This window comes from Pezoporus wallicus, unplaced genomic scaffold (genome assembly GCF_028554395.1).
Source record: "Pezoporus wallicus isolate ANWC-B61680 ecotype Strahan unplaced genomic scaffold, APGP_CSIRO_Pwel_v1 contig_4309, whole genome shotgun sequence".
Classification (NCBI taxonomy): domain Eukaryota; kingdom Metazoa; phylum Chordata; class Aves; order Psittaciformes; family Psittacidae; genus Pezoporus; species Pezoporus wallicus.
This window is the reverse complement of record NW_026638191.1, coordinates 2899781-2924543: the sequence shown is the minus strand read 5'-3', so window position 1 is coordinate 2924543 and position 24763 is coordinate 2899781. Positions and strand designations below refer to the sequence as shown.

General features: G+C 59.0%; 3 protein-coding genes across 5 annotated transcripts in view; 1 reads left to right on the top strand and 2 right to left on the bottom strand.

Moving 5' to 3' along the window:
- The window catches only part of PFDN1 (prefoldin subunit 1), a 32013-nt gene extending 31491 nt beyond the window's left edge, over nucleotides 1–522 (bottom strand). For 2 of the 3 annotated variants that reach the window (XM_057409895.1, XM_057409892.1), the window contains exons 1-2: nucleotides 419–522; nucleotides 67–233 (exon numbers count right to left, since the gene is read on the bottom strand). In XM_057409895.1, the coding sequence (XP_057265878.1) occupies nucleotides 67–233; nucleotides 419–451 (200 nt within the window). In that variant the 5' untranslated portion in view covers nucleotides 452–522. The remainder of the gene's footprint in view (nucleotides 1–66; nucleotides 234–418) is intronic. The other variant, XM_057409893.1, reaches the window with a different exon arrangement.
- Nucleotides 523–2484: 1962 nt separating this feature from the next.
- HBEGF (heparin binding EGF like growth factor) lies at nucleotides 2485–9256 on the bottom strand. Its single transcript, XM_057409884.1, has 6 exons — nucleotides 9165–9256; nucleotides 8619–8786; nucleotides 6355–6532; nucleotides 4236–4391; nucleotides 4033–4125; nucleotides 2485–2978 (listed from the first exon to the last, which is right to left on the bottom strand). Exons 1-5 carry the CDS (start codon nucleotides 9205–9207, stop codon nucleotides 4053–4055), a joined length of 618 nt encoding a protein of 205 aa, XP_057265867.1. The 5' UTR covers nucleotides 9208–9256; the 3' UTR covers nucleotides 2485–2978; nucleotides 4033–4052.
- A 2860-nt stretch (nucleotides 9257–12116) lies between these two features.
- SLC4A9 (solute carrier family 4 member 9) lies at nucleotides 12117–24712 on the top strand. Its single transcript, XM_057409883.1, has 21 exons — nucleotides 12117–12410; nucleotides 14173–14333; nucleotides 14546–14695; nucleotides 14825–14886; nucleotides 14962–15119; nucleotides 16626–16713; nucleotides 16994–17148; nucleotides 17746–17862; nucleotides 18081–18255; nucleotides 18505–18638; nucleotides 18753–19024; nucleotides 19707–19740; nucleotides 19821–20025; nucleotides 20148–20261; nucleotides 20839–21000; nucleotides 21197–21375; nucleotides 21596–21668; nucleotides 22904–22972; nucleotides 23784–23957; nucleotides 24351–24506; nucleotides 24647–24712. Exons 1-21 carry the CDS (start codon nucleotides 12160–12162, stop codon nucleotides 24695–24697), a joined length of 2940 nt encoding a protein of 979 aa, XP_057265866.1. The 5' UTR covers nucleotides 12117–12159; the 3' UTR covers nucleotides 24698–24712.
- The last annotated feature ends 51 nt before the right edge of the window (nucleotides 24713–24763 follow it).

The following is a 24763-nucleotide window of genomic DNA, read 5'->3' as shown; positions in this document are numbered from 1 at the left end:
GCAGAACCGGGTCCTCCCGAGCAGCCGCTCCTGGCACAGGAGGGAGCCGCAGCCACAGGTACTCACATCCGCCCCACGCCCTCGTACATGCGGGTCTCGTCCACCAGCATCATGACCTCGGTGTCGGTGAGGTGTGCGTGCTTCTTCGTCTTGGTGAGCTGCTCGATCTGGATGTCGGCCAGCTTCACCTTCTGCTGCGTGTCTATCACCTTCGCCTGCAGCTCCGTGAAAGCCTGGGTAGGGGGAAAGAGCAACGGCCATCAGGGGCGGCTCTCACAGGCCGCGGCCCGCCGGCCCCGCACAGATAAAGCCGGGCGGCGGGTGCCGAACGCGCGGGGTGTGCAGGGGAGAAGGAGCCCGGAGAGGCACTGCGCGGAACGCGGCGCGGAGCCGCCAGCCACCGCGGTGGGGCTCCTACCTTCTTGAGCTCCAGGTCCACGGGCGCTGCCATCTTGTCTGCGCACGGCGCCTGCGCGGTTGGGAGTCCCGGCAGCGCGTCCTGCTGCGCATGCGCGGGGCGGAGCGCAGGTTACCGTGCCCGGGCTCCGGGGCTGCTCCGGGGCGGGTGCCGGTGCCGGTGGCGGCAGCGAGGGGCGCTGAGGGGGGTGCTGGAGGTCGCAGCTTGGGGTCGGTGTCCGAGGCAGCAGCGGGGCTGGACCGTGGAGTGGGGGGGTGCAGCAGTTGGTGACGTGATCACGGTCCCGGGTGCGTGCCCGGAGGGGGGTGAAGGGCCGGGCTGCTGGAGGCTCCCCCTGCCTTCGCCGGGAGCCCCTCCCGCGCTCAGCTTGGCCCGGCGCTGCGGCAGCGGGGTGGTGCAGGCCACGTTCCTGGCACCCTGTTCCTGCGCGCATGGTGAAGCGAGCCGCCTGGGCTGCCCTGCGGTGCATGGGCGCTGGGCAGGGCAGAGCTCTGCACACCCCAGTCGGGCGCTGAGACACCTCCTGTCCGTGGCCACAGGTGCAGCCGTACCAGGGAGCTGCCCCATGGGCTTCATCTCTGCCTTAGCTAGGAAGAGAACATCCATAGGACTGTCAACCTTTCCCAGTCTAGTGGGGCGGAGGGAGCCAGCCCATGGATCCACCCAGCTCCCCAGTGCCTGTATCTCCAAAACACGTTTCCCATCTCTTGGCTTGTTAAATTACCTGTGGGTAGCCCAGCCCATAGAGGAGCAAAGTGGGTCAGAACACGTCCTTGCAGGGCAAAGGGCAGCTGCCTGCAGAGCAGAGCTCTCCCTGTGCCTGCTGGGGTGGTGTGGAGCCTCAGGCATGCAGAGCTGCCCACCATGAACAGCTGGAAGGCAGCAAGGCTGGAGCAGGAGTGGCTCCAGGAAGGGCAGCAGCAGCAGCACAGCAAGGGAAGAACACAGCCAGATGCCATGGAGCAGAATGGCCTCGTACATAGAGTGGCATTATTTGCTTAATACGTTGAAAAAAACCAAAGTTTGGAGTCTCTGATTAAACTGGCCCTCCCACAGCATGAAGGTTCAGAGCCAATAAATTGATTCCCTGGCTCCAAGACTCAAGCCACTGCAGCAGCTTTTACTCTCCAGGTGATAACACAAAAGGGTGCCCACTGTCAGTCACCTGCTTCCCAACCTACCTAAGCCATGTACTTTAGCCCTTCTATCTTGTGAAGCACTAGAATGCCAAAGTATTGCTGCATTCCCATGCCCTGGGCTTTGCTGCTGCGAATCTTACTGACTGCACAAGAGGGATGAACCTATGCGCTAGCTTCCCAAGCAACCCCTCCTCCAGTGGGCATAAAGCTTATTTCAGGCTTTACCAGAGCTGAATTTTGGCTAAGTCAGGCCAAAAAGCTCTGCAAGCTACTCCCCAGCTTTAGTGCACACTGTAAGGAGAAGGAATGGAAAGCAGTAGCTTAGCACTTCCCTTTGAAAACTAAAGTTTGACATCTGCTGAAGGGAAAGGGGCTGGATGAAAGCAGGTTTCCTGCAGGGGGAAGTCCTCTCTCTGCTTCAAGAGACAGCATCTTACCCTGATCTCAGGTCCCCCGGGGAAGATGGGGGAAGAGGAAAGAAGTGGTTTCAGGGGTTATTTTTACTGCAAAGTCAGGAGTCAGTCCTGACCCACCATCTGAAATGATGCTTGCTCGAAAGACCCCAGCCCCAGAGGCTGCAATTACCCAGGAACCGCTCAAAACTAGGAATTGGTCCCATTTGGATGAACTGGTGACCAGAAAGGCTTCACTTACACCTGCTGGTGAGCAGACACCAAGAAATCACATCCCTCACAGGGCATCAGCTGTCAAAGATGCAAAAGAAACACAGATGGGAGTGGTGTGGCTGCAGGACAGCCACTGCCACCAGCGCCTTGGTACCACACTGCTCTGCTGCACCCCAGCATGCCACTAGCCAGCCCAGCACCTCCTGCCATGCACTCAGGATCTGCACTGTTTGCAGATCCGCACTGGTCTTCAGAGTTCCAATTTCTTTCCAACTCCATTGTTAAATGAACAACACAAGTGTTTGTAACAAAGTGTTATTTATTAGAATATTAACATTGCACTTAAAAAATAAGGGAGGTCTGACCCGGTCACCTTGACCTACATGAAAGATGCAGGGGCCAGACCTACAATAAATATAAATACTATGTACAGTTTATCTAAAATAAATATATAATTTAAAATGAAAAATCTCTTGTTAAATAGCTGTTACCCTCCCGCCCCTCCTGCGCCGCAGCAAGCCCCGAGCCCGCTCTCCTCCTTTCACAGCTTGTTCTTGGTGTGCACCGCAGCACATGGAGAGCTGCCGCCGGCCCGTCCCTCCTGCTCCATGCAGCCAGCGAGCACCTCTCCGAGCTCCATCCCCGCGGGAGGCCACGGAGCTCCCTGCAGTGACACCGCTGCTGGAGCAGCCCCAGAGCAGATGCTGCCCTGCTGCTCCAGCCAGCACCCAGGGATAGCGCTGGCTCTGTGGCTCTCGCCTCTTCCAGGAGGTAGAAGTGCATTAGTGCCGACCCCTGCAAGACAAAGCAGAGCAGCTCACAACACTGCCCAGGGCAGTTCCTGTGTGGTGGGAAGGTGTTCATCGCACTTCAGGAGAGCCCATGCACCCACAGCAACCGCAGCAGAAGGCACTCGCTGCCTTGCAGTGCTGGGCTGAGGAGGATGGGAGCCAGATTGCCAGGGGATCAGTGGGTAAGCATCTCACCACACTGCCCTTCCAAGGGACCACAGCACTTTGCCCCCGGGCACATTCACCTCAATAATCCCCAGGGCAGAGGGGACACATGAAAAGCCTTGTGCTGAATCCCCTTCCTCAAAATAGCTCTGATAAACACCTAAAAATTCCCACCCCCAGCATTGTTACCAACATGACAGAAATTCTTTGAAGGCATTACCTCATCCCTACAAAGAACAAAGTTTTTCCTTTTTGTTTAAGAAAAGAGAAGTAGCTGTGATCTGTATGGGCACATCTAACGTCAGGGCTTGGACCAGAGCAGAGGAAGTCTGTAAGCTGTCCAGCACCCAGCCATGGGGCCACCACCCAGCCAGAGCAATGTCACATGGGGCTGGCAGCAAGATCCCCATACCCAGCTGCAAGGCATTGCATTGGTGCAAGTAATAAGCAGAGTAGGAGTAGGAGTGAAAAGGAAGGGTTTTTTCTATATATAAAAACAGAGGCAATATCTAAAGAGCGGAAGTGACTCAGAGGGTCAGAGAGGGAGCAGAACAGGGTGGGAAAAAAAAACAAACCAGAAGCATCTTCCCCCCACTGCCAAATGTCCCCAGAGCATGCAGAGACAGGGCAAAGCAGGGACTTAATGTTTGAAAGGAGGTGATGGTGGCAGGGCTGTCAGGGGACAAGGGCTTGAGCAGAAGAGGAGGAAGAAGGGCTAGAGCCCCACATTGCACCCCAGACTCTCAGGCCAAATCCAGTGAGCTGCTTCTCCAGGCTTATACTGCCTTCAACTCTTGCCTGGCTCTGGCACAGGATCCACACAGTGGCCCCAGCCAGCATGGGCAAGCAGATTCCCAGCCACACCACTGCCTCATATCCAGCCAGGGGCTCACCTCGCCAGCACCCGGCATCCTCAGTGATTCACAGTGATGCCCAGCTTGATTTTCTCTTCGCTCTCTACATCGTAGACACCCCTCTTGTGACACCTGTGAGGCCAAGCAGAGATACTCAGGTCATGGAGGTGTCCCTGCCACCCTCCCCTCCATGTGGTCTTCCCAGGGATGCAGATCCAACAGCTCAGCCCCATCCCACTTACCTGAGCATCAGCAGGGCTGCAATGATGACAAGACACAGGGAGGAGAGGACAACAGCAACAACAGCCAGTGCTGTGGTGTGGTCGTATGCACTGGGGGGGTGCTCCACAGGCAGCGAGAGGCCATGGCATCTCTCTCCGTGATATCCTGGCTGGCATCTGGAGGAGAAGAACAGCATTAAAGGCTGGTCATCACCAAGAACAGAAGGTCATTGAGTGCCTCACGCCCTTATGGAAAAAAGCTACCTCTTTGCTTAGCCCTAAACAACACATTACCCATTCTCCCTGGTCCCCCTGGCCTGAGCTAGTGTCACCATCAACTCCAGTAACTTTTCTCCTGCCCCAAGCACCCCATGAAGACTCCTAGAAAGGTTGAACTCCCCACAGTAGAATCCACCAGCGTGTATGGTCCTTCCAATCATCCCAAGGCAGAGTGAGGCTGCGCAGACTACCTTTGGAAGCAGGAAGTCCCATACAAGGGAGCAGAGAGGCAGCCAAACCAGAGCTCAGATCTTCCCTCGGAGCAGGATGTCCCTGCGCACCCTGCCAGCCAGAGAGGTGCCACCTCCCTGCAGACTCAGGAGGTTACTCATAGAACAGAAATAACAGTCCCCAGCAGGGCTGGAGCTGCCAACCCTGGCTGGGAGTCCAAGTGCACTGATGCGACCAGATATAGATATCTCTATATCCGCTGCCACTGACCCTCAAGCTGATCTCCAAGACAGGGTCTGAGCACAACCCTCCTGGCTCACGACACCACCACATGCCACGTCACCTCCCAACCACAGCAGCAGGGCTGGGCACAAGGCAGATGTACAGGACCCAGCCTGGCACCATCCTCACCCACCCCACAGCCCAAGGAAGCAATGATCAAGGAGACCCTGTGGCATGGGCAGACAGCCACCAAGAGCAGCCACAACCAAGTGAGACCAGCCAACATGAGGCCTCATAATCGAAGGGGACAGGTCTCTGTACCTTAGAACCCATGGTGGCTCTGGGAAGAGGTCATCCAGGGATGGGCCACCAGACTGGAAAGCCCCATCCGGCCCCTAGAGCCTCCCTGCTTTCCCAGGTCCTCTTCCAACCCCAGGGATCTGGGAAGGAACACCATCCCAGGCAGGGGGTGCTGCACCCCACATGGCTCTGGGTCCCCAACCCAAGCTGAGCCAGCAGAGATCTCCTCTTGCTGGCAGTCCCGAACCCCCTGTGCGAGGGCCCAACTTCATGACAGCTTTCAGGCAGAGAGAAACTAAGCGGTTCAAGGAGCTATGTGGAGCCTGATCCCTGTGGAGCCTGATCCCCGCAGATTGCTGGGCACAACATCTTGTGGGCACCATAAGTCAGGGAGCTATTATCTTGCCTGGGCTCCAGGCGCAGGGCTGGGTGGTTCACAGGATTGATAGCAAAGAACAAAGCCTCTTATGTATCTGCCAGCTTAATTCCTGCCCACATCAGTGGGGATCAAACATGCACCCCTGGCTATTTCCCACAGCAGCAATACTGGGTCCTTCACAGCAGCAGGCAAACTTCTCCACTTGCCTTGTCTAGTCCCTGCCCTGTACCTGCAACCCCAAGGAGGCAAAAGGGGATGGGAATACACAGCTCTGTCCATCAGAACTAAGGGATGGCTTGGGCATGGCTTTGGCAGACAGTCCCCAGAGGTGCTACCTCCAATCCTTGCTGGTGCCATGGCAGAGATGCTCCTCCTGCCTGCAGCAGTACACCCTGACAGCCATGGGGGTCATTAGCTCCCAGCCAGGGCTGGCAGCAGCAAGGACATGGGGTTACAGAATCCGGATGGGGTTCTCATAAACTAGACCTGCAGAAGACTTCGGCTACAAGACCCCAGCCCCTGCTCACCATCATCTGAGCCCACTGCCACAGGTCTCCTGCAGCAGCTCAGGCAGAGCTTGGGGAATGCTGAGACTACATCCACGATGGATTTTGATGGGGGATGGACATTGCTCAAGAAGCACAAGGAAGGGGCCATGTCAGAGCCGTCCCTGCATGGACATGGAACATGCACTAAAAATATCTCCTCTGCTCTTCCTCTGCCTGGCCTGGAGAATTGAAGGAACCGTGACTAAGGCTCCCCCCGCACACGCACACGCCAGCAACTCACATGCAGGAGGGAGCTCCCAGCTCTCGGATGTATTTGCATTCGCCGTGAATACAGAAATCCTTGTACTTCCGCAGGCACGGGTCCCTCTTCTTCCCCTGGCCTTTGCCTTTTCTTCTTTTATTCCCGTTCCCTTTTTTCTTGGGAGTAACCAGGCCTTCAGGCTTCGACAGGAAAGCAACTGGAAAACAATTTGGGAAGGAGAAAGCAGCAGTCAGATCACCTCCGTGTGTCAGCCAAAGGGAAGACAGAGCAGCAAACCAGCTGAGCCCTGGCACTCCGGCAGCCCTTTGTGCAGTGATCTGCCCCCAAGCAGAGGGTTTTCTTTCCAAATATCATGGCCTTTCCCATTCATAAGGACAATTCTCAAGGAAAGAAAGGAATCAGGCTGGGGGGAGGGCAAACAGAGCTTTATGTATCTCAAATGTTGCTATTATATGCACCAGTTTCCACTGAACACAGAAAATCGCTAATTGCCTCTTTATCTGGCTTTTATTCCCCCGATGAGCGCAGTCTTTTGTAAGACCCTATTCATGGCTCTAATGGACTCTCCTCCCTGTGGGTACAAGGATGCCTTGCACACCCAGAGCAGGATCAAGAGAGCAATGGCTTAAGTTTTGGCTTTCCAGAGCCAGAGATGACAAGGGCAGCATTCCCAGGAATGACAAAGGTATGTTTTAATTGCAGTGCAGGGACCAGTAGCTTTTGTGCAAGGCCAGCTCCCTGCTGGGCTGGTGGGGACCAACACAAGGAGCACAAGCACCTTGTCTGGACATGGACCGAAACCAGCCATGTTACTGGAATAGTTCTTTGGATGTGCCCAAAAATTCAGCCCCCAGCTTGATCTCGCAGGATACCAAGATGCTGGAGAGCACTCATGCTCCAGGAGTGACTTTTGGGCTCCTGCTGAACCACAGCACTTAACTCCAGTGAGCCCAGGGAAACATGAACTGAGGGTGGCTGAGCCCAACCAGCGAGTTGTAACCTGCCCAGTTCCTCCTCAGCCACCTCCTGACGTAACCAGGTGCTGGAGCACACGGCTGCATACCTAGCAAAGTTATTTCTCAATTTCAACATCCTCCACATTATGCCTGTAGAAAACTGATACTCCAGGAAATTCTGTGGCTTGGAGAAACCTCCGGATCCGGGTAAGGCCCCATCCCCTCGCCTGGGGGTTATCTCAACAGACACACAGTGCTGCTAACCCCCCCCTCCCCCCCCCCCAGCCACCTCCACTGTCACCACCCCACAGCTTCTCCCTTAGGACAGACAGGGAAGATGTGGAAGATCTTGCTGGTAGAAAAACTGCTGCGGTCCGGGGGGGGGGGGGCAGGGTGATGCTGCTGCTCTCCCCCTGCTTAAACATCCTGGGAGTTGTGGCACAAAGAGAAGGTGCTTTTGGCAGAAAAAAAAAACAGATTTTTTCCTGACCAAAACTCAGCTCAAGACATCAAGAAAGCGCTCTGAGAGGCTGCGGTCTCCATAACCAAACATCCCCCATGCCTGCAGCCTGTCCCACAGACCAAGGTCAGCCCACACATCCCAAACCCCTGGCTCTAGGACAGGGTCCCCTCCTTGAGGGATGCATAGAAACGCAGGCTGCAGCATCTCACCCCAGCATGAGGGGTAACAGCCTTTCTCAAGGGGCTGCATTCCGTTGGATGCAAGCTTGGTTTTGCTGGGGTGCTTCTCACAGTCTGACGGCACAGCCAGAAAGCAAAGAAAAACGTGGGAAAAAAGGGAGAACAAACTGTGTGGGGCAGAAACTGCTCTTCCTGCTGCCAGGTCACTGGCCTCAGCTTATCACGTGCAAGGCTCAGGTACAGGTCACCCAAATCAGACGAGCCCCACTGGCAGCGCCTGAGGCACTCTCGGTCCGAGCCGGGGCAGAGAAGCCAAGCGAGCGCCCGGCGAGCAGAACGGACGGACGGACAGAACAGCCCAGTCCCCGCGCAGGGCCCGCCGCTGCCTGGCCCTGCCCCGGTATGAGGAGCAGCCCGGTGTGGGCGGCGGGTGAGTCACCGCGGTCCCCACCGGGGCAGCGGCGCTTGCCCACAGGGCTGCGCAGGGGCTGCCGTGCTCTCCTGCCGCGGAGCTACGGGACCGGGAAACCTCGGGACCCCTGCGCCGGGGACCTCGGGGACACCCACAGCTCCGGAGAAAGGCCAGGAGCTGCCGGAGCCCGGTTGCCCGTCCTAAATCCCGCCTGCCCCTCCGGACCCTCCCCGGGACCCACCGTCCCGCTCCCCATTCCCGCCCGCCCGTACCTCTCGGCAGCTCGCTGAGCTCGTCCCCCGAGGCCGCTCCGCCGCTCTCCTTCTCCGGGCTACCGCCGAGCAGCGGAGCCGTAGCCGGGACGGGCGCTTCGCCTCCCTTGTGCAGCACCTCGTTGTGGAGCTCGTCCCGGCTCAGCCCGCCCGCCGCCGCCGAGCACACTGCGGGAGGGAGCGCGGTCAGTCTGGGCAGGATGCCTGTGCCCGGGACACCTCACCCGCGACAGGGACTGGGACCGCGCTCCCCGGGACTGGGAGTTCCCACCCGGGACCGGGAGCTCCCACCCGGGACCGGAGAGCTGCCCGCATAGCCCAGGACTCCGCACAGACATGTGTCCGGCGCTGGGGCCAAGCTGCCTGTGCCAGCGACCCGCTAATCCGTAACCGGGACCGCGTCTCACACGACCACGCTCCCCAAGCACGTCCGGTACTGGGACTGCGTTGCCCACGCCCCGCACCGGGACCCCTTACCCAGAGCCACGCTGCCCGTGCCCGGGACACCCAAACCCGTGCCCAGGACGCCGCCACTCGTGTCCGTACCTGCCGCCAGCAGCGCGTGGATCAGCACTGCCCGCCCGTCCATGGCCCCCGGGCACTCTTGTCCCGGCGCTGCCGTAGCTCTGCTCCCGCCGCTCCGCTCAGGCCGGCACCAACAACCGCTCTACGGCAACGCGGCCCCGCGGAGGGTAGAAGACGGCGGGGCGGGAGCGGGGGGGCACCGGGGGAAGGGCGGGGCTTCCCGTGGTCCCACCCCCGGGAAGGGCTTCCCCGGCTGCCGCGGCTGGGTTCAGAGCGGGGGGGTGCAGCTCACCACTGTCCCGGGACCAGCGCCTCCGTCCTTAGCGTGGGGGTCCCGGGGGAGCCGCTGACCCCCTTGAGCCTGCGCTGGGGCTGTGCAGGGCAGGGGGTGGCTCAGGGGAAGAGGATTGAGCGCTTCATTGACTGGTCTCAGGCAGGGGTTGGAGATGGGGGGTCACAGGGAGGGCACTGTGCATCCGCTGCCTGGTGGTACCCCAAGGTGGTCTGGGGGGCTTTGAGGAGGGGAAGTGAACCCGCAAGAAGAGCATCAGGTGAGAGGCAGGGTCCCATGCTCAGAGCTGGTGATACCCCAGCAAGGGACAGACTCTAACCACGTGCCACCCTGTTTGGTGATGGAGAGGGTGCCAGTGGCAGAAGTGCTTTTTTTGTCCACGAGGCCACCTTTGTGCCTCGATGGAGAGCCGGACTGCTTCCACCACCACTGCATCTCACAAACCCTCCTGGTCAGCCACTGTCCTGGTCCTCTCAATCCCAGCCTGTGGTCACGGTGTTTAGGGGCTGCCAGAGCTTCTCTGTCCCCTTCTCCGCTATGGCCACAGCTTCTTGCGCTCATCCTCAGCCCAGGCCAGAGAACACTGACCCCAGCCCTGGGTGGGCGCAGGGTCTCATCCCATCTCACATCAGGTCAGCCACAGCCCCTTGGCTGGTTCCTCAAAGTCAGGACCCCCGCTACCGGTTCGGGTTCAGCAAAGCATGATTAAATATTGCTGCCATTGTTGTTGGCGTCTCCAAGGAATACCACCGGATTTGGCCACCCCCCGCTCACACCCTCCTTCTTGCTCAGACTTGACTTTTGCAATTGTTTGCTGGATGTTTTTCCTTCCGCCTCCTCCGGCCATCAGCAGCCCGACAGACTGGCAGCAGAGCAAGGGGGGTCGGGGTGGCCTGGGCAAGGGGCTGTGTCCCTGGTGTGCCCCTGGAGAGCCCCACTCTGTGGCTCCGAGGAAGGTCCCACATGAGGATGGGTTTTTTCCCCTGCCAGGGGCACCAGCAGCATTTGCGCCTGACCTGGCACCTTGGAAAAGGGAGGCACCAGCTCACGTCAGCACTGGGGAGGATGTTGGCACAGAAGGCTGGCATCTGGCAAGGGAAGGGGTGACAGCTGTTATTCCTGCCTGGATCCTGCTGCCTGCTCCCTCTGACTCCCACAGCCCTCCTGCTGCACCCCACTGCCAACCATGCACATCCTGTGCTGGGGCAGCCCCACGGGAGGGAGAGACAGATGGACCCCTGGGAAGGTTTGGGTGCCCCCAGAGCAAACAGCCCAGCAGCATGGGGCAGGCAGCTGGGGGATGAAGGCTGAGGGAGAGGAGGGTGCCAGGCTCCAGCCCCGTGGGTAGTGTCTGTCCCCAGCAAGGATGGCACGTGGCAAAGCAGGACCCAGATGCTGACCCCAGTCCCCACCTCAGCCCCAACACCCCCACCCCCTGCCACTGCTCTGTTCCCACTGTGCCTGGGAGCCTCCAATGAACCAGGGATGGCTTAACCCAAACCCAGTGCTGCATGACTGAGGGATGCCTTGGATGCCTTCTCCCCTTCTGCCTGCACTAAAGGGGGGCAGGATGAAATAGCTGCTGGGGCTGGGACTGGAAGGAGCCCTAGGGGTCAGCTATGGGGCAGAGCATGAGTATGGGGGAGAAGGTTGGTTGTAGCTCTGGACAGTGAGGTTGATGTGGAGAAGTGTCTCCCCACTTCCCCTGGGGCTGGATCCAGCACCATCCTCTCCTCAGCCTCAGCTCCCAGCCCATCCTCCCTGAGACATGGGCCAGCACTGAGGGATCACTCCCTCTGACCCCAAACATGACTCCTGCATGGTGGCCGCTAGCCCTGTGCCGGGCTGAATGCTGCCTGGGGCTGGTGGGTTCCAGCACAACCTGCCCATGCCGGGCTGGTGTTTGTGTTGCCTGCCACTGTGTTTGCACTGCACACAGCACAGCTGTTTGTTTGCACAGAGCCACAGGAGCCAAGCCCAGTGCTGGTGCCGGTGTCAGTGGTGGGCACGCAGCAGGCAGAGCACACACAGGGTGCTGCTTCTCGCTGGTGGCACTGTGCTGGCCATGCCACCTCCCTGTGCTCGACAGGGCAACGCAGCTCTGCCCGCATCCTTCCCCCTGGCACACACTGCAACATCCGCTGCAGCCTACGTGGTGCTGTTCTCACGCCGGGATGGCCACAGTCCTGACGTGCTCCTGGCCCTCGCCATGAGCCCCATCACCGGCAGCCCTGTTTTACCCCACTCTGGATTTGCTCAGATGTGACACATCCCTCCCCAGCGCATGTCCTCACATCCCCTTTCCCAGGAAGACCTGTCATGGGGCCGTGCCACTCCTCCTGCCATGGACAGAGGCACCGATGCTGCCTGGGGTTGGCCTTACCATCCCTTCACCAAAGCCTTGTGGGGTGCAGGAGGGTCTGGGGACATGCTGCTCCCCATGGACCACGGCAGATAGTCCATGTGGGTCACTAGAAGGAGGCAGAGGCTTCTGCTGGACTCTGGCCCAGGCAGGTGGCTGTGGTGGCAGGAGCCAGCCATGCTGGGACCCCTGAGTGGCCCTGGTGTTGTGAGGTTGTTGTTTTGGGCTTGGCTCCCGTGCATTGGTTTGTGGCCAGTTGAAACTGGTTTGCAGCTTTTATAAGGTGTGGGATGAGTGGGATCCTGCAAGTGCCAGCAGCTCCAGAGGGGAGCCCACACGTTTGGCTGTGCGTGCTGGTGGCCATGCGAGCCCACGTGCCTGGAGTGGATGGCGTGGCTCTCCAGGCAGCAGATGCCAGCTCACAGCCCAGACCAGAGGAGGGGAACCATGAGGCTCCCTATCAGGCTTTCGGCTGCAGCATCTTCCCCTCCAGCACAGCCACAGCAGCTGCCCTGCAACAGGACTGGAGGGATACTGCCTGCCCACTGCTTTTCATCCAGCTCAACCAGCTCCTCAGCACCCCAGCAGGGCTGGAGTGGAGAGAGACGGCCAGGTAGGTGATGCTTTGGGAAGCCCATCGTTTCAAGGCATTAGGAGATGCTGCTCTGATGGAACCCACAGCATCTTTGAAGGCTGGTGGCTCCTCACATCAGCCCCAAAGCAGGGCTGCTCACCACCCTCTGCCCATAGCAATGTGTGCACTGCTTGTGCTCTGCTTAGTGACTTATTTCACAGGAGAGGGAAGGGTGTCAGCAGGGCGCAGGCAGTGATCCCGTATGGGCACAGTGCCCTGGCTTCTGCTCATCCCTTTGCTGCCTCTGCAAGGCTCCAGCAGCTTAGCTGAGGCTGGGATGGTGCTTTGTTTCTGCCCAGATCTGGCTGCCTGGCAGGTCTCTGGAGGTGACTGGGTGGGTAGGTCAGGGCAGGTTGGCTGGGGACGATGGGGACCAACAGGGATGAACCAGGGCCAGCTGGTGTGAGGCAGGAATATGGCTAGGATGTCCCCACACCCCTCACCATCCTCCACAGCTCATCAGGCAACAGGGGGACATGGGCTGTGAGGGCCTGGAGGCAGAGATGGGTCTGTCTACAGGGTCTGTCTACAGGAGGGGGCAAAGCCAAAGAGCTGTGGCTGTGGTAGCTCCCCCAGCACCCAGCCCTCTCCTTGCAGCACCCTGCTGTGGGCAGCAGCCGGCCCTGCTGAGGGGCTGCCCCATGCAGTGTGCCCAGCCACCCGCAGCACTGTGCCCACCCAAGGGGACAAAGGGAAGCTCTGTCTGCACCTGGCAGTTAAATACTCGGCAGAGCCCGAGCATGGCGAACAGCTCAAGCCATTTCTGGTTTGACCCTGCTAACAGCAGGCTAAGCCCCAGCCCCAGCACAGTCTAGGGATGGGTGGGTTGGGAGCAGCCCTGCAGAGAAGAACTTGGGGGGTCCTTGTCATTTGGGTGACAGATGGGACATGACCCAGCTTCAGTGTGCACTTGAGCCCAGACCCCCATCATGTGCTGGGCTGCATCCCCAGAGTGTGAGCAGCAGATCGAGGCAGGGAATTCTCCCCCTCTGCCACACTCTGGGCAGACTTCCCCCTGCAGTCTTGATTCAACTCTGGGGCAACAGCACCACAGGGACATGGAGCTGTTGGAGCGAGTCCAGAGGAGGCCACAGAGATGCTGCAAGGGCTGGAGCAGCTCTGCTCTGGAGCCAGGCTGAGAGAGTTGGGCTGGGTCAGCCTGGGGAAGAGAAGGCTCCTGAAGGGGAGACCGTACTGAGACCTTTCAGCCTATAAATGGAGCTTACAAGAAAGACAGAGACTTTTTACCAGGGCCTGTAGTGACGGGACAAAGGACGAGGATAAATTTAGGTGGACACGGGAAAGAAATGTTTTATGGAGGCACTGGCACAGGGTGCCCAGAGAAGCTGTGGCTGCCCCATCCCTGGCAGTGTTCAAGGCCAGGTTGGACAGGGCTTGGAGGAACATGGTCTAGAGGAAGGTGTCCCTGCCCATGGCAGAGGGTTGGGCTGGATGGTTTGTGAAGGTCCCTTCAAACACAGAGACTTCTGTGGTCCTGTGACTGGTGAAATCCCTTGATCAGGGGATGGGGACAAGGTGTAGGTCAGCAGGAAAGGGGATGTGACCACTGAGGCTGCCCATCTGCCCTTGCTCCATGAGCCCACTGCAGCTCCCTCTGAACCCCCAAACTCCCCTGTCTGTGCCAGTCTCATGCCAAGCTCATGGTAGACCCAAGCTGCAGATCCCACTGCCTGGCCCAGGGCACAACATTCTGTTCTGACCCACACATCTCCCCTGGCAGGTGGATAAAGTTCGAGGAGAAGGTGGAGGATGGTGGGGAGCGATGGAGTGCACCCCACGTTCCAGCCCTCCTCCTGCACAGCCTCTTCCAGCTCAGGACGTGCCTGCAGAAGGGAACTCTGCTCCTGGATCTGGATGCTCCTAGTTTCAAGGAAATAATTGGTACATGGGAAATGTGAAAGTCACCTCCTATGGTGGGGCTGGTCTTTATAGAGATATCTATATTTATGTATATCTATATAAATGCACCAATGTGCAATAGGCAGGTATCTTGTGTGGCTGTTTGCTGCTCCAGCAAAGTGGCCTTTCCCCCCGGCAGCCCTGCAGCAGGCAGCAATCCAGGGGCACTCAGAGCTCTCCCCATCCCTTTGCAGACAAGGCTCTTTCCGGGCAGCCCGAGGGAGCGGAGCTGCAGCCAGAGCTGCGGGAGCGCCTGGCAGCCCTGCTGCTGCTCCAGCCCCGGCACCAGCACACCCAGTCCCCACTGCAGCTGCTCGCCCAGCTTGGCCTGGCTCCCTGCAGAGGTAGGCGCATGAGTGGCCACACGCTTGTCACACCAGGCACCCTCCACTGCCACCAGCAATACGGTGCACACATGGTGGCTGGCTGTTCCCTTGCACATATATTCTGCTGCTTGTTGCCTTTCTTTGCAGGAAAGGCCAAAAGCTGGGCTGAGCCTGGAGCACAGCTCTCTGAAACACCTCTCAAGGAGCAGGTAAGGCAGGAAGAAGCTTGGCTGAGGGCAGCTGCTGCATCCTGAGTGCCCAGCACTGCATCCCTCTCCTTGCAGCTGAGAAACCGGTTTAAGAAGAAGGTCCCACCAGGCTCTGAGGCTGCCCACATTGCTGTTGGGGAGGTTGAATTCCTGGAGAAGCCCTTCACCGCCTTCATCCGCCTCAGGCAAGCAGTGGCCCTCGGCTCATTGGCTGAAGTCGCTCTCCCCAGCAGGTAAATAGAGCATGGCTGAAGGCCCTGCACCCCTCTTCATCCCTGTCCCCACTCCCACCCATCCAGGACAGGGCTTTGCTTGGCAAAAGCAAAGGGTACAGCACCCAGTGCCACACACAGCCACAGAACCTTCCCCTCCTGCTTTTCCCAGCTCCTTAGGAGCATCCTGGGATGGGCTGAGAGTCAAGCATCTGCTGGGAGCCTGGGAGGGACGTACCCCGGGTTATCTTCACCTAGCTCTGCATTCACTGTCCTCCTTAGACGGGTGCGGGTGCTCCTCGTGTGCTGCACCGGAGCACAGGGGCTTGTGTCTGGGAAGAGGCACAGGAGCCTCCTGCCCTCCCACTGCCCATGACACACTACCGAGGGCTGGGGTGGCTCCTGTGGCACTGTTGGTGCAGGGGGAAAGGAGGAGGGCAGGAGGTGTTCCTCCACGGTTGAGGAATATATCATCTGAAGCCTGAAAGGGGAATGGTCAGTGTGCCCCTGGAGCTGAGTACTTAGGGAGCGTGTGGAGGAGGCAGCCAGGGATCAGGAGGGACATTGCCACCTCCTGGTCACTCTGCCCAGAGCACCGGTCCTCCGGGAGCTGGATGGAGCAGGACATCCATCCACCTCCAGCTCTCTCCTTGGTGGGAGATGGGTGGCAGGTCCCCGGGGAACCCCCACTGGTCTTGAGTGGCTCACGACAACCCCTTGCCCTGTATTTTCCTTCCCCAGACAGGAGAGTTTGTCCCTACCCATCCCTTTGCCCTGGTGGTATTCACTTTGTCAGCCCCCCTGGGCTGTCCCACTCGCAACAGCCACCATCCCAGAGCTATCTCCCACCCAGGTCCTTCTCTAGGATCTTAAGGTTTTCCCAGTGCCTTTCTGAAGATGCCTGGGTGAGAGCAGTTCCAGGTGGGTACCATCACCTCCTGACCCCTCAGAGCAGGCTCCAGGAGACTTCCAGCACCGATGCCGCATGTCAGGGCTGCACTGGCTCTGTCGAACTGCCTTCAGCCCTATTCTTGCTGACAGAGGAGTTTTCCTGCCCCTCACTGGAGGTTTGCCTGGGGTACAATCACTGCAGCCTCAGGGTACCAGGATGGTGACTGGTTTTGCCAGTTTTGAAAAGGAGTAGTGGGTTTGGTTAAGTATTTGGATGCGCTGTCCCTCTGCAGACCACATTATTTTGCAGGACCCTCTGAAGGGTGAGATTTTAGCCACATTCCTTCAAGGACTCTGAGCCCTCTTTCCAATCTCCTCCATGTTCCTGACAGTCCTATCAAACATGCTGCCCCTTCATCCTGCAAGCTCTCCTCGCAGTGCTAACACTGCTGCATCCTGCCTGTGAGCAGCATTCCCATAAGCAGGACCCCACAGACAGCCCCATCCCAGATCTCAAGCCCCACAAGCTTGCCGAGCCACCATTCCCAGCATCCCCATAGCACCATGGTCTCCCCTGGAAGAAGCATCCCCCGACAACAAGGTGGCTGCTCAGGAGATATTCTCTCCCACCCACAGGTTCCTCTTCATTCTCCTGGGTCCCCAAGCCAAAGAGAAAGCCTACCATGAGGTTGGCAGAGCCATGGCTACACTGCTGACGGATGAGGTGAGCCTGGTAGAGCATCCACGGGTGGGATGGGCTGGGATGAGGCCATGGCTGAGGACATCGGGGCTCCTATCCTCTGAAGGCTACATCAGAGGAGTCAGAGGAAGGGTTGAGCTGTGGCCTCCCTTGCCCAGGAGAAGAAAGCAAAGTTCTGTGGTTGGTCTGTAGGATGTCGGTGCACCTCGATGGGTGCCTTTCTTGGTGATGGCTACAGGGTGGGAGGAAGGCTCCAAGCCCCCAAAGGCAGGAACGTGGTAGTTAAACCATGTTCTCCCCACAGCTCTTCCAAAGGGTTGCCTGGCAGGCTGAGCACCGACGGGACCTCATTGCAGGGATGGAGGCGTTCCTGGATGAGCTGACAGTGCTTCCTCCAGGGAAATGGGACCTCAATGCCCGAATCCCTCCACCGAGCTGTTTGCCATCCCTGCATAGGAGGTAGGCTGGAGGGAGGGACCCACAATCTTGGCCAGCCCCTCTGCAGTATCCCATGTGTAGACCTCTGCCCATGACATTGGAATCTTCATCTCCTTGGGGATGAAGATATGCTGGAACCAACCTTTGCCAGTGAGGTCCTCCCAGCCAAGACCCTCTGACCAAGCCAATGAACACAGCTCAGGTCCCCGCTGCTGTTAGTCCTGCTGTCTCACTTGGGAGGGGATGGCAAAACCAACCTGCATGCCCTTCGGGCAGGAGCTCCTTGGAATGCTGAGTTTCAATGCTCAGATGGAAAACTCATCCTCTGAGCTGCACCCCTCTGTCTCTTCCCAATTCCTCTATGAAAAACAGTCTGTGAGGTCTGGCTCCAGGGCTTGCTGGAGATCATGGTTGGGTTGGGACCAAACATGAAGGTCATAGAATTCATCCTCCTCCTCCTGATGTTTCTCCTTCTCATTATCAGGGGACACATGAGGTCCTCCCAACCTTGCTTGCACCCCTGTCTCCCCTCCATCCTCCATGTCCCCTCATAGCATCCCCTAGGTGTAGCTGGCTCCTCAGGGCTCCAACCTTGTCTCATGCTCTGCTCCGCCACAGGACTGCAGTGCACCCACCAGACCGGCAGTCCTACAGCAATGGGGACACGGCAGCAGGAGGAGACAGAGCCAACCTGGGGCACCCATGCACTGGGGAGGAGCTGGAGAGGACAGGCAGGTGGGTGCCTGGAAGGATGCGGTAGGTGGAATGTGCAGCAGGATGCAGGGTGCTGAATTTGGGGCAGGGCACTGCCTCTCCCCAGCACATGGAGCCACCACATCCAAACCCCTCTGGGCTGGTCCCAAGGGAAGGGACTGTCCCCTGCCCTGCAGCAATGCTGGGTGGTGACGGCCAATGTGGGGGGCCTGCTCTGAGATGTCCCTGTGCTGCCCCAGGCTTTTTGGAGGGCTGCTGCGGGACATCCGGAGGAAGGCACCGTGGTACTGCAGTGACTTCTCCGATGCCCTGCACCCCCAGTGCCTCTCAGCAGTGCTCTACATCTACTTGGCCACGGCCACCAACGCCATCACCTTTGGGGGCATGCTGGGAGACGCCACTGCCAACATGCAGGTCAGTGCAGCCACGGGGTACCCTGCACCAGTCCAACGGGTCTGACAGGTGCCCATCACTACCTGGTGAGCCTCGGGGCATCCTGAATATCACCTGGATCCTGTGCCCTTCCCCGGCCTCTGCAGCCCCCCGGGCACTGACCCTGAGCTCCAACGGAGGTGTGGGCAGATGCCTGCAGCTGTGCTGCTGTTGGAGACAGGCCCAGGACTCTTGTCCCCTGGTGCCTGGCACCTATTCCCTGTGTTTCAGGGAGTGCTGGAGAGTTTCCTGGGCACAGCCTTTGCCGGCTTCGTCTTCTGCCTCTTTTCTGGCCAGCCCCTCACTATCCTGAGCAGCACTGGCCCCATGCTGGTCTTCGAGCGCCTCCTCTTCTCTTTCAGCCAGTAAGTGCCCTGCCAGAGATGGCTCCTTGGCCCACTGTCCCCTGGCTGGGACACAGGACACCATCATGCCAGGAGGGTGTCACTGTTGAGTGTTGGGGTCACCCTTCCCACCAGGGACCACAGCCTGCATTACCTGGAGTTTCGCCTCTGGATTGGGCTCTGGGTGGCCTTTTTTGGTGTGGTGTTGGTGGCCACCGAGGCCAGTCACCTGGTGCGGTACTTCACCCGCTTCACCGAGGAAGGCTTCTGCGCCCTCATCAGCTTGATATTCATCTACGACTCCCTGAAGAAGATGCTGAGCCTGGCAGACACCTTCCCCATCAACTGGCAGTACCGGCTGGACAACATCACCTCCTACAGCTGCGTCTGCAACTTGTCCAGCCCTGGTGAGCCCAAACAGCCGCTGGGCTGGTGGGGAGCAGGGGGCAGCTGCATGGAGCTCCACCGGGACCCAGCCGCCCAGCTAGATGGGAGAAGGTGCTGGAGGAGGTGGTGGCTTAGCCCCATCCTTGCCTGCCAGACCACATCGGCACCTTCCTCCACTCCCATCCATGCAGTCTGTCCACCCATCCCTACCTCCTGGCACTGCCCAAGCACTGCCCAAGCATTGCAGTGCCAGGAGCACAGAGCGCCTTGGTCCAGATCCCGTGGCTCTGGGAGAGGGGATGCCAGGGGCTGGAGGTGGGCATTTGGTGGGTGGGTTTGCACTGCTGGGTTTGCACTGCTGTTTCTAGCCCAGTCTGTAAATCAGAGGGTGTTCCCTAGGGCCCGAAGATGCGTCTACACTGATCCTGCACTGTGTACCAGAAACACCATGTACCAAATGCACCACCAGCCTGGGGCCAAGGGTGCTGGTGGTGCTCCATGAAGCCCTTCACAGGAGCTTCCCTCTTGGTGTTTCCTGAGCATCACCCAGTGCTGGGGCCTCAGGAGTCCCATAGGGCCCCATCCAGCACCCTGAGCCCTTGGGGAGAGCCTGGGGAGCCACCCTGATGGCAGCACAGTCCCAGTCATCCCTGATGGAGTGTGCCTGTTGTGCTGGCACTCTGACCCCCCCATCCCTTGCAGGTCACAGCTCCACAGGGAACAACACACTGCTCCCGTCAGCCATGCAGGTACAGCCCCTGCTCTCAGGCAGGCAGGAGAGGGGCTGGGGACCTAAGGTGCCCATGGCCCCTCCTTGCCACCTGCCCTGTCCCTGCAGCCTTCAGCAGCCCCCGCTGGGCTGAGCAGGAGCCAGTGCCTGGAGCGGGGAGGGCAGCTCCTGGGGACAAGCTGCCAGTACGTGCCCGATGTCACCCTCATCTCCTTCCTACTCTTCGGAGGCACCTTCCTCTCCTGCTCTGCACTCAAGCGCTTCAGGAGCAGCCGCTACTTCCCTGCAGGGGTGAGCACCCTTCAGCCACCCCTCCCAGTGGTGTGGGGATGGCTCTGGGTGCTGTGACCCAGGGGTGCTCTGGGCCAGGCCCTCACCCTGGGCAGCCCAGGCCAAGCCCCCTCTGTCTGCAGGTGCGGAAGCTGGTGAGCGACTTCGCCATCATCCTGGCCATCCTGGCCTTCTGCGCCGTTGATGCCACCCTGGGCCTGGAGACTCCCAAGCTCCTTGTCCCCAGTGAGCTGAAGGTGCTGATGGGGTGTTTTTGCAGGGGGTGGGTCTGTGCACCCCACAGTAGCCATCCTGCCACGTTGTGGCTGTTCATGGGTCCAGCCTTATAGGGATGCAGGTTGTGCCCCAGCAAAAGAAGGGGTTGAATGACAGCAGGTCCCATGCTCTGTAAACAACCTGGCTTGGTCCTGCATGAACTACGTCATGGTACAGCTCACACTGGAGCAGGAGCCACAAGCTCAAGCCCAGGCTTGGGCTCCCCACCCTGGGTGTGGAGCGCGGCTGGCAGCACCTCAGAGCAGCCCGTGCTCACCACCACCTCCTTGGACTTGCCATCATCAACACCCAGTGCCATGTCCTTCACCTGCTCCCCGGGGCATGTGCCCAGCTTTTGGCTTGGGATGCTCAGGGGCAGCCACCTGCTCTGCCTTGGGGTGGGTTGGTGGGTCACGCTGTCCTGCATCATCCCCAGGATGAGGGAGGATGCTCTTCCTCTCCCCATGTGGAGCACCCCTGGGGCTGCTCCTGTCACCCAGCTGGGCTGCAGACCCTGCAGGCAGGTGGGAGCTGCCATGATCCTTCTGCTCTCTGCAGCCCACAAACCCAGGACGGGGCTGGATCGTCTCGCCCTTTGGAGCCAACCCATGGTGGGTCTGCCTGGTGTCTGCAGTGCCTGCTGTCCTTGTCACCATCCTCATCTTCATGGACCAGCAGATCACAGCTGTCATCCTTAACCGCAGGGAATACAAGCTGCAGGTGAGTGGGGACAAGGGACAGGCAAGACCCAGACAACAAGGAGGACCCAAGTACAGGCTGGGCCCCAAGGGTCTGGGCACAGCCAAAGGGAGAACAGCACTCTGAACCATTGGCAAGGTGGGCAGACCCCACTGTGCCCCTCTGACACTGCTGGGGAGATGCCTCATCCCTAGCTCTGCTGACCCTCCTGTTGCAGAAAGGAGCAGGCTTTCATCTGGACCTCCTCTGCGTCTCCCTCCTGATGGTCGCCACCTCTGCTACTGGCCTCCCCTGGTATGTCTCAGCCACTGTCATCTCCCTGGCGCACATGGAGAGCCTGAGGAAGGAGAGTGAAACCTCAGCCCCTGGCGAGCAGCCTGAGTTCCTGGGCATCAGGTACAGAGTGAGCCCAGGGACCTCCTGCCTGTGGCTGCAGTCAGGGGACAGGGACATACCCATGCTGCCCAGCTGAGCTGGTTTAGTGGCTGCTTGTGTTTCCCGGGGGATGCCATAGTTCCATCAGAGCTGAACAGAGAGGAGACCCTGGGGAGGGCAGCTGTGGGCTGTGGGCTCCTGGGGGACCCCAGGCACCCTAACATCAGTGCTGTGCCTGCAGGGAGCAGAGGCTGACAGGCATCGCTGTTTTTATCCTGATGGGACTCTCTGTCTTCATGGCACCCGTTCTCAAGGTAGGAAGCCTGGTGCTGGGTTTGGTCTCTTGTCCAAGGCGGGGGGCAGCCATATCCTGTAAGGCTGGGAGGTTTCTGTTGTTCATCCCATTGATCCATCACAGAAGCCTGGCTGGCAGGCACAGGGAGCTGAGTGCTGTGTGGGAAGGGGCTGGGAGAAGGGCCTGGCGGGAGCACCACAGGACAGAGGGCACAGCAGCACACTGCTGCCCATGTCAACCTCCACATGGGCATCGGGTCCCTTCCTGTCCCCAAACACACCCACCACCGTGGTAGGGTGAGCCTGGCTGGTGCTGGCTCTCGCTTGTTGCCTCTGCCACATTAGACAGAGCCCAGTACACCCTGGACACATCTGGATTACATGGGGCAGGGGGAGGTCCCTTTACCTCTGTTCTCACCTCTGAGGATGGACTTGTAATGCCTTTGTTATGGACCCCCACAACATTCTTACCTCCAAATTGGAAAGATACGGGATTGATGGATGGACTGTTAGATGGATCAGGAACTGGCTGGATAGTGGCATCCAAAGAGGAATACTGGATCAATGTCCAAGTAGAAACAAGTGGTGTCCCTCAAGGGTCCCTACTGAGATCAATATTATTTAATATCTTCATCAATGACATAGCCAGTGGGATCAAGGGCACCCTCAGCACATTTGCCAAGCTGAGTGGTGCGGCTGACATGCCTGAGGGAAGGGATGGGATCCAGAAGGACCTTGGAGGACATGGGCTCATGTGAACCTGAGAGGTTCAGTGAGGCCATATGCAAGGACCTGCAGTGGGGTTGGTGCAGCCCCAGTATCAATACAGGCTGGGGATGAACGGGTTGAGAGCAGCCCTGAGGAGAAGGACTTGGGTGGACTGGTGGGTGACAGACAGGATGACCTGGCCATGTGCGCTTGAGCCCAGACTCCAGCCCCCCCCCCAACCTTGAATGCTGGGCTGTATCCCCAGAGCATGAGCTGCAGGTCAAGGGAGGAGATTCTCCTCCCCTAGTCACTCCGGTGAGACCAGAACTTGGTGCATGTTTCTCCTCTCTGTCAGCTGCCTGTCCCCACACAAGCAGTGTAGCTGGGAGCAGGTCCAGACATTAAAGCCCTTGAAGCCATGAAATTAAACTGGGCTGTTGGAAATGAAGGAAGCAAAAGCCGCATGTGAGTTTTGTGCAGGGGAGGATGCTCAGTGATGGCAGCCCCGTGGGGACTCACACCCCTCTGACCCTCGCCTGTCTTGCAGCACATACCAATGCCGGTGCTGTATGGGGTCTTCCTGCACATGGGGGTGGCAGCGCTGAACAGCATCCAGGTGAGCAGGGCTGTGCCGGGGTGCTGGGGGGGGGGCTGTGTTGGGGCCGGCTTCACACCTGCTCTCACTGTGCAGCACAGCCCTCGTGTGATGTGCAGCCTGGCACAGGGTTCAGGGGGACAGAGCAACCTTCCTGGTGCAGATGAGAGGGGAAGGGAGGTGTCTGGGATGCTGAGGAGCACTGCTGCACTGACAGAACAGTGGCTTGGGAGAAGTGGAAGGACCAGTGGATAACCTAGACTTCCTCTCAAAGCCATAGTGATGTCCCCATCCGAGAGCTGCAGGCAGAGCTGGGACTTGCTGGTCCTTTGGTGCTCGCACTGCCATTGATGTACCAGCTCTGTTTCTCTGCTGATAAACCCACAGAGAGGAAAAAAAATCCCCACTCCAGAAATATCTACCTTTTTTTTTTTTTTTATTTTCCTCTAAATGGCACATTTTCCTTGCAATTACCCAGCTCTGGATGACAGGCTAGGAAACCCCCTCACTCCTTCAGTCTGCTTGGGGAATCCGGGGTTGAGCTCTGGCAAAGACAGCAGCAGTTTCCTGCAGGCAGGGATGGGAATCCAGGGGTTGTCATCTCTCACTTAACCCTTTAAGACCACCTTGAGTCCTTTCTAGATGCCTGTCTGGGGCGATGGACCCCTTGCCTTGCATTCACACTCACCCATCACGGTATTGGCCAGTGCAGCTGGCAGGAGGGCTGAGTTGTGGAAATAATACCAAACCTACCCAGCTGTGGGCCCAACAGGGAGATGGGTGAGAGCTGCCTGCAAGCTGGTGTGACCCACACTCTGCCCTCTCGCTACAGCTCACAGACCGTGTGCGGCTGCTCCTGATACCAGCCAAGCACCAGCCAGACCTTGCCTACCTCCGGCATGTGCCCCTGTGCCGGGTGCACCTCTTCACCATCATCCAGCTGCTGTGCCTGGCTCTGCTCTGGGTCGTCAAATCCACTGTGGCTGCTATTATTTTCCCAGTGACGGTAAGAGAACCCTTTTAACTGGGCAGCACTGCTTTGGAGACAGGCTGGGTGCTGCCCACATGCCCTGAGCATCACCAGAGTGATGCCTAGTCCTCCACCTGGGCATGAGACATGGGTGGGATCACATGCAATGGCAAGGCACGTTTGGGTGCTCAGACCCTCAAGGGCTGCCAGGTCTCTGCAGTTCATGGCTTGGCACCAGCCTTCACCTCCTGGTTTGGAGCTGTCACCGCTTTTCATCATCCCTTGGGAGCAAGGCAGGAGAGGTGGCATGCCACCTCACTGGCATTCACCGGGGGACAAGAGGGGATGTGACAGGGACCACACTGCCCGTTCCCTGTTGCCAGCCCCAAGCACTGTGCGATGCTGACCCGCGATTTGCTCTGGCCCCAGCTGCTGGCCCTGGTGGGGATCCGGAAGGTGCTGGAGCGTGTGTTCTCTCTGCATGACCTGAGCTGGCTGGATAGCCTCCTGCCTGAAACCGCTAGAGGGGAGGCAAAGGGAAAACAGGCCAGGAGGCGGAAGGAGGATGAATGCAGTAGCGAGGAGGTGGGTGACGTGCTGGGTGCTGTGCTCCTCGCAGCCACCCCTGAGCGTGCTGGTGCGGGGCTGAGCCCGGCCTGAGCCAGTCTACGGAGCTGCCTGGTGGGAGGGTGGCGAGCCCTGAGCCCTCTTCCTTCTCCCTCCAGTGTGAGCTGATGCATCGCCAGGGACCAGAGATCAACATCTCCGTCAACTAGGCTCGCAACCGGGGCGCAGGGCACGGTGAGGGGCAGAGGGGACTGGGGACAGCCGTCTGCTCTGGG

Excerpts from the sequence above, each read along its gene's own strand:
- HBEGF (XM_057409884.1), bottom strand. The coding sequence starts at position 9,207 with ATGGACGGGCGGGCAGTGCTGATCCACGCGCTGCTGGCGGCAG. Across the intron at positions 8,787-9,164 it reads CCACGCGCTGCTGGCGGCAG|TGTGCTCGGCGGCGGCGGGC; the intron begins GTACGGACACGA and ends TCCCTCCCGCAG. Across the intron at positions 4,126-4,235 it reads GCAGCCCTGCTGATGCTCAG|GTGTCACAAGAGGGGTGTCT; the intron begins GTAAGTGGGATG and ends TTGGCCTCACAG.
- SLC4A9 (XM_057409883.1), top strand. The coding sequence starts at position 12,160 with ATGCGAGCCCACGTGCCTGGAGTGGATGGCGTGGCTCTCCAGGCAGCA. Across the intron at positions 14,887-14,961 it reads AAACACCTCTCAAGGAGCAG|CTGAGAAACCGGTTTAAGAA; the intron begins GTAAGGCAGGAA and ends CTCTCCTTGCAG. Across the intron at positions 23,958-24,350 it reads CTATTATTTTCCCAGTGACG|CTGCTGGCCCTGGTGGGGAT; the intron begins GTAAGAGAACCC and ends CTCTGGCCCCAG.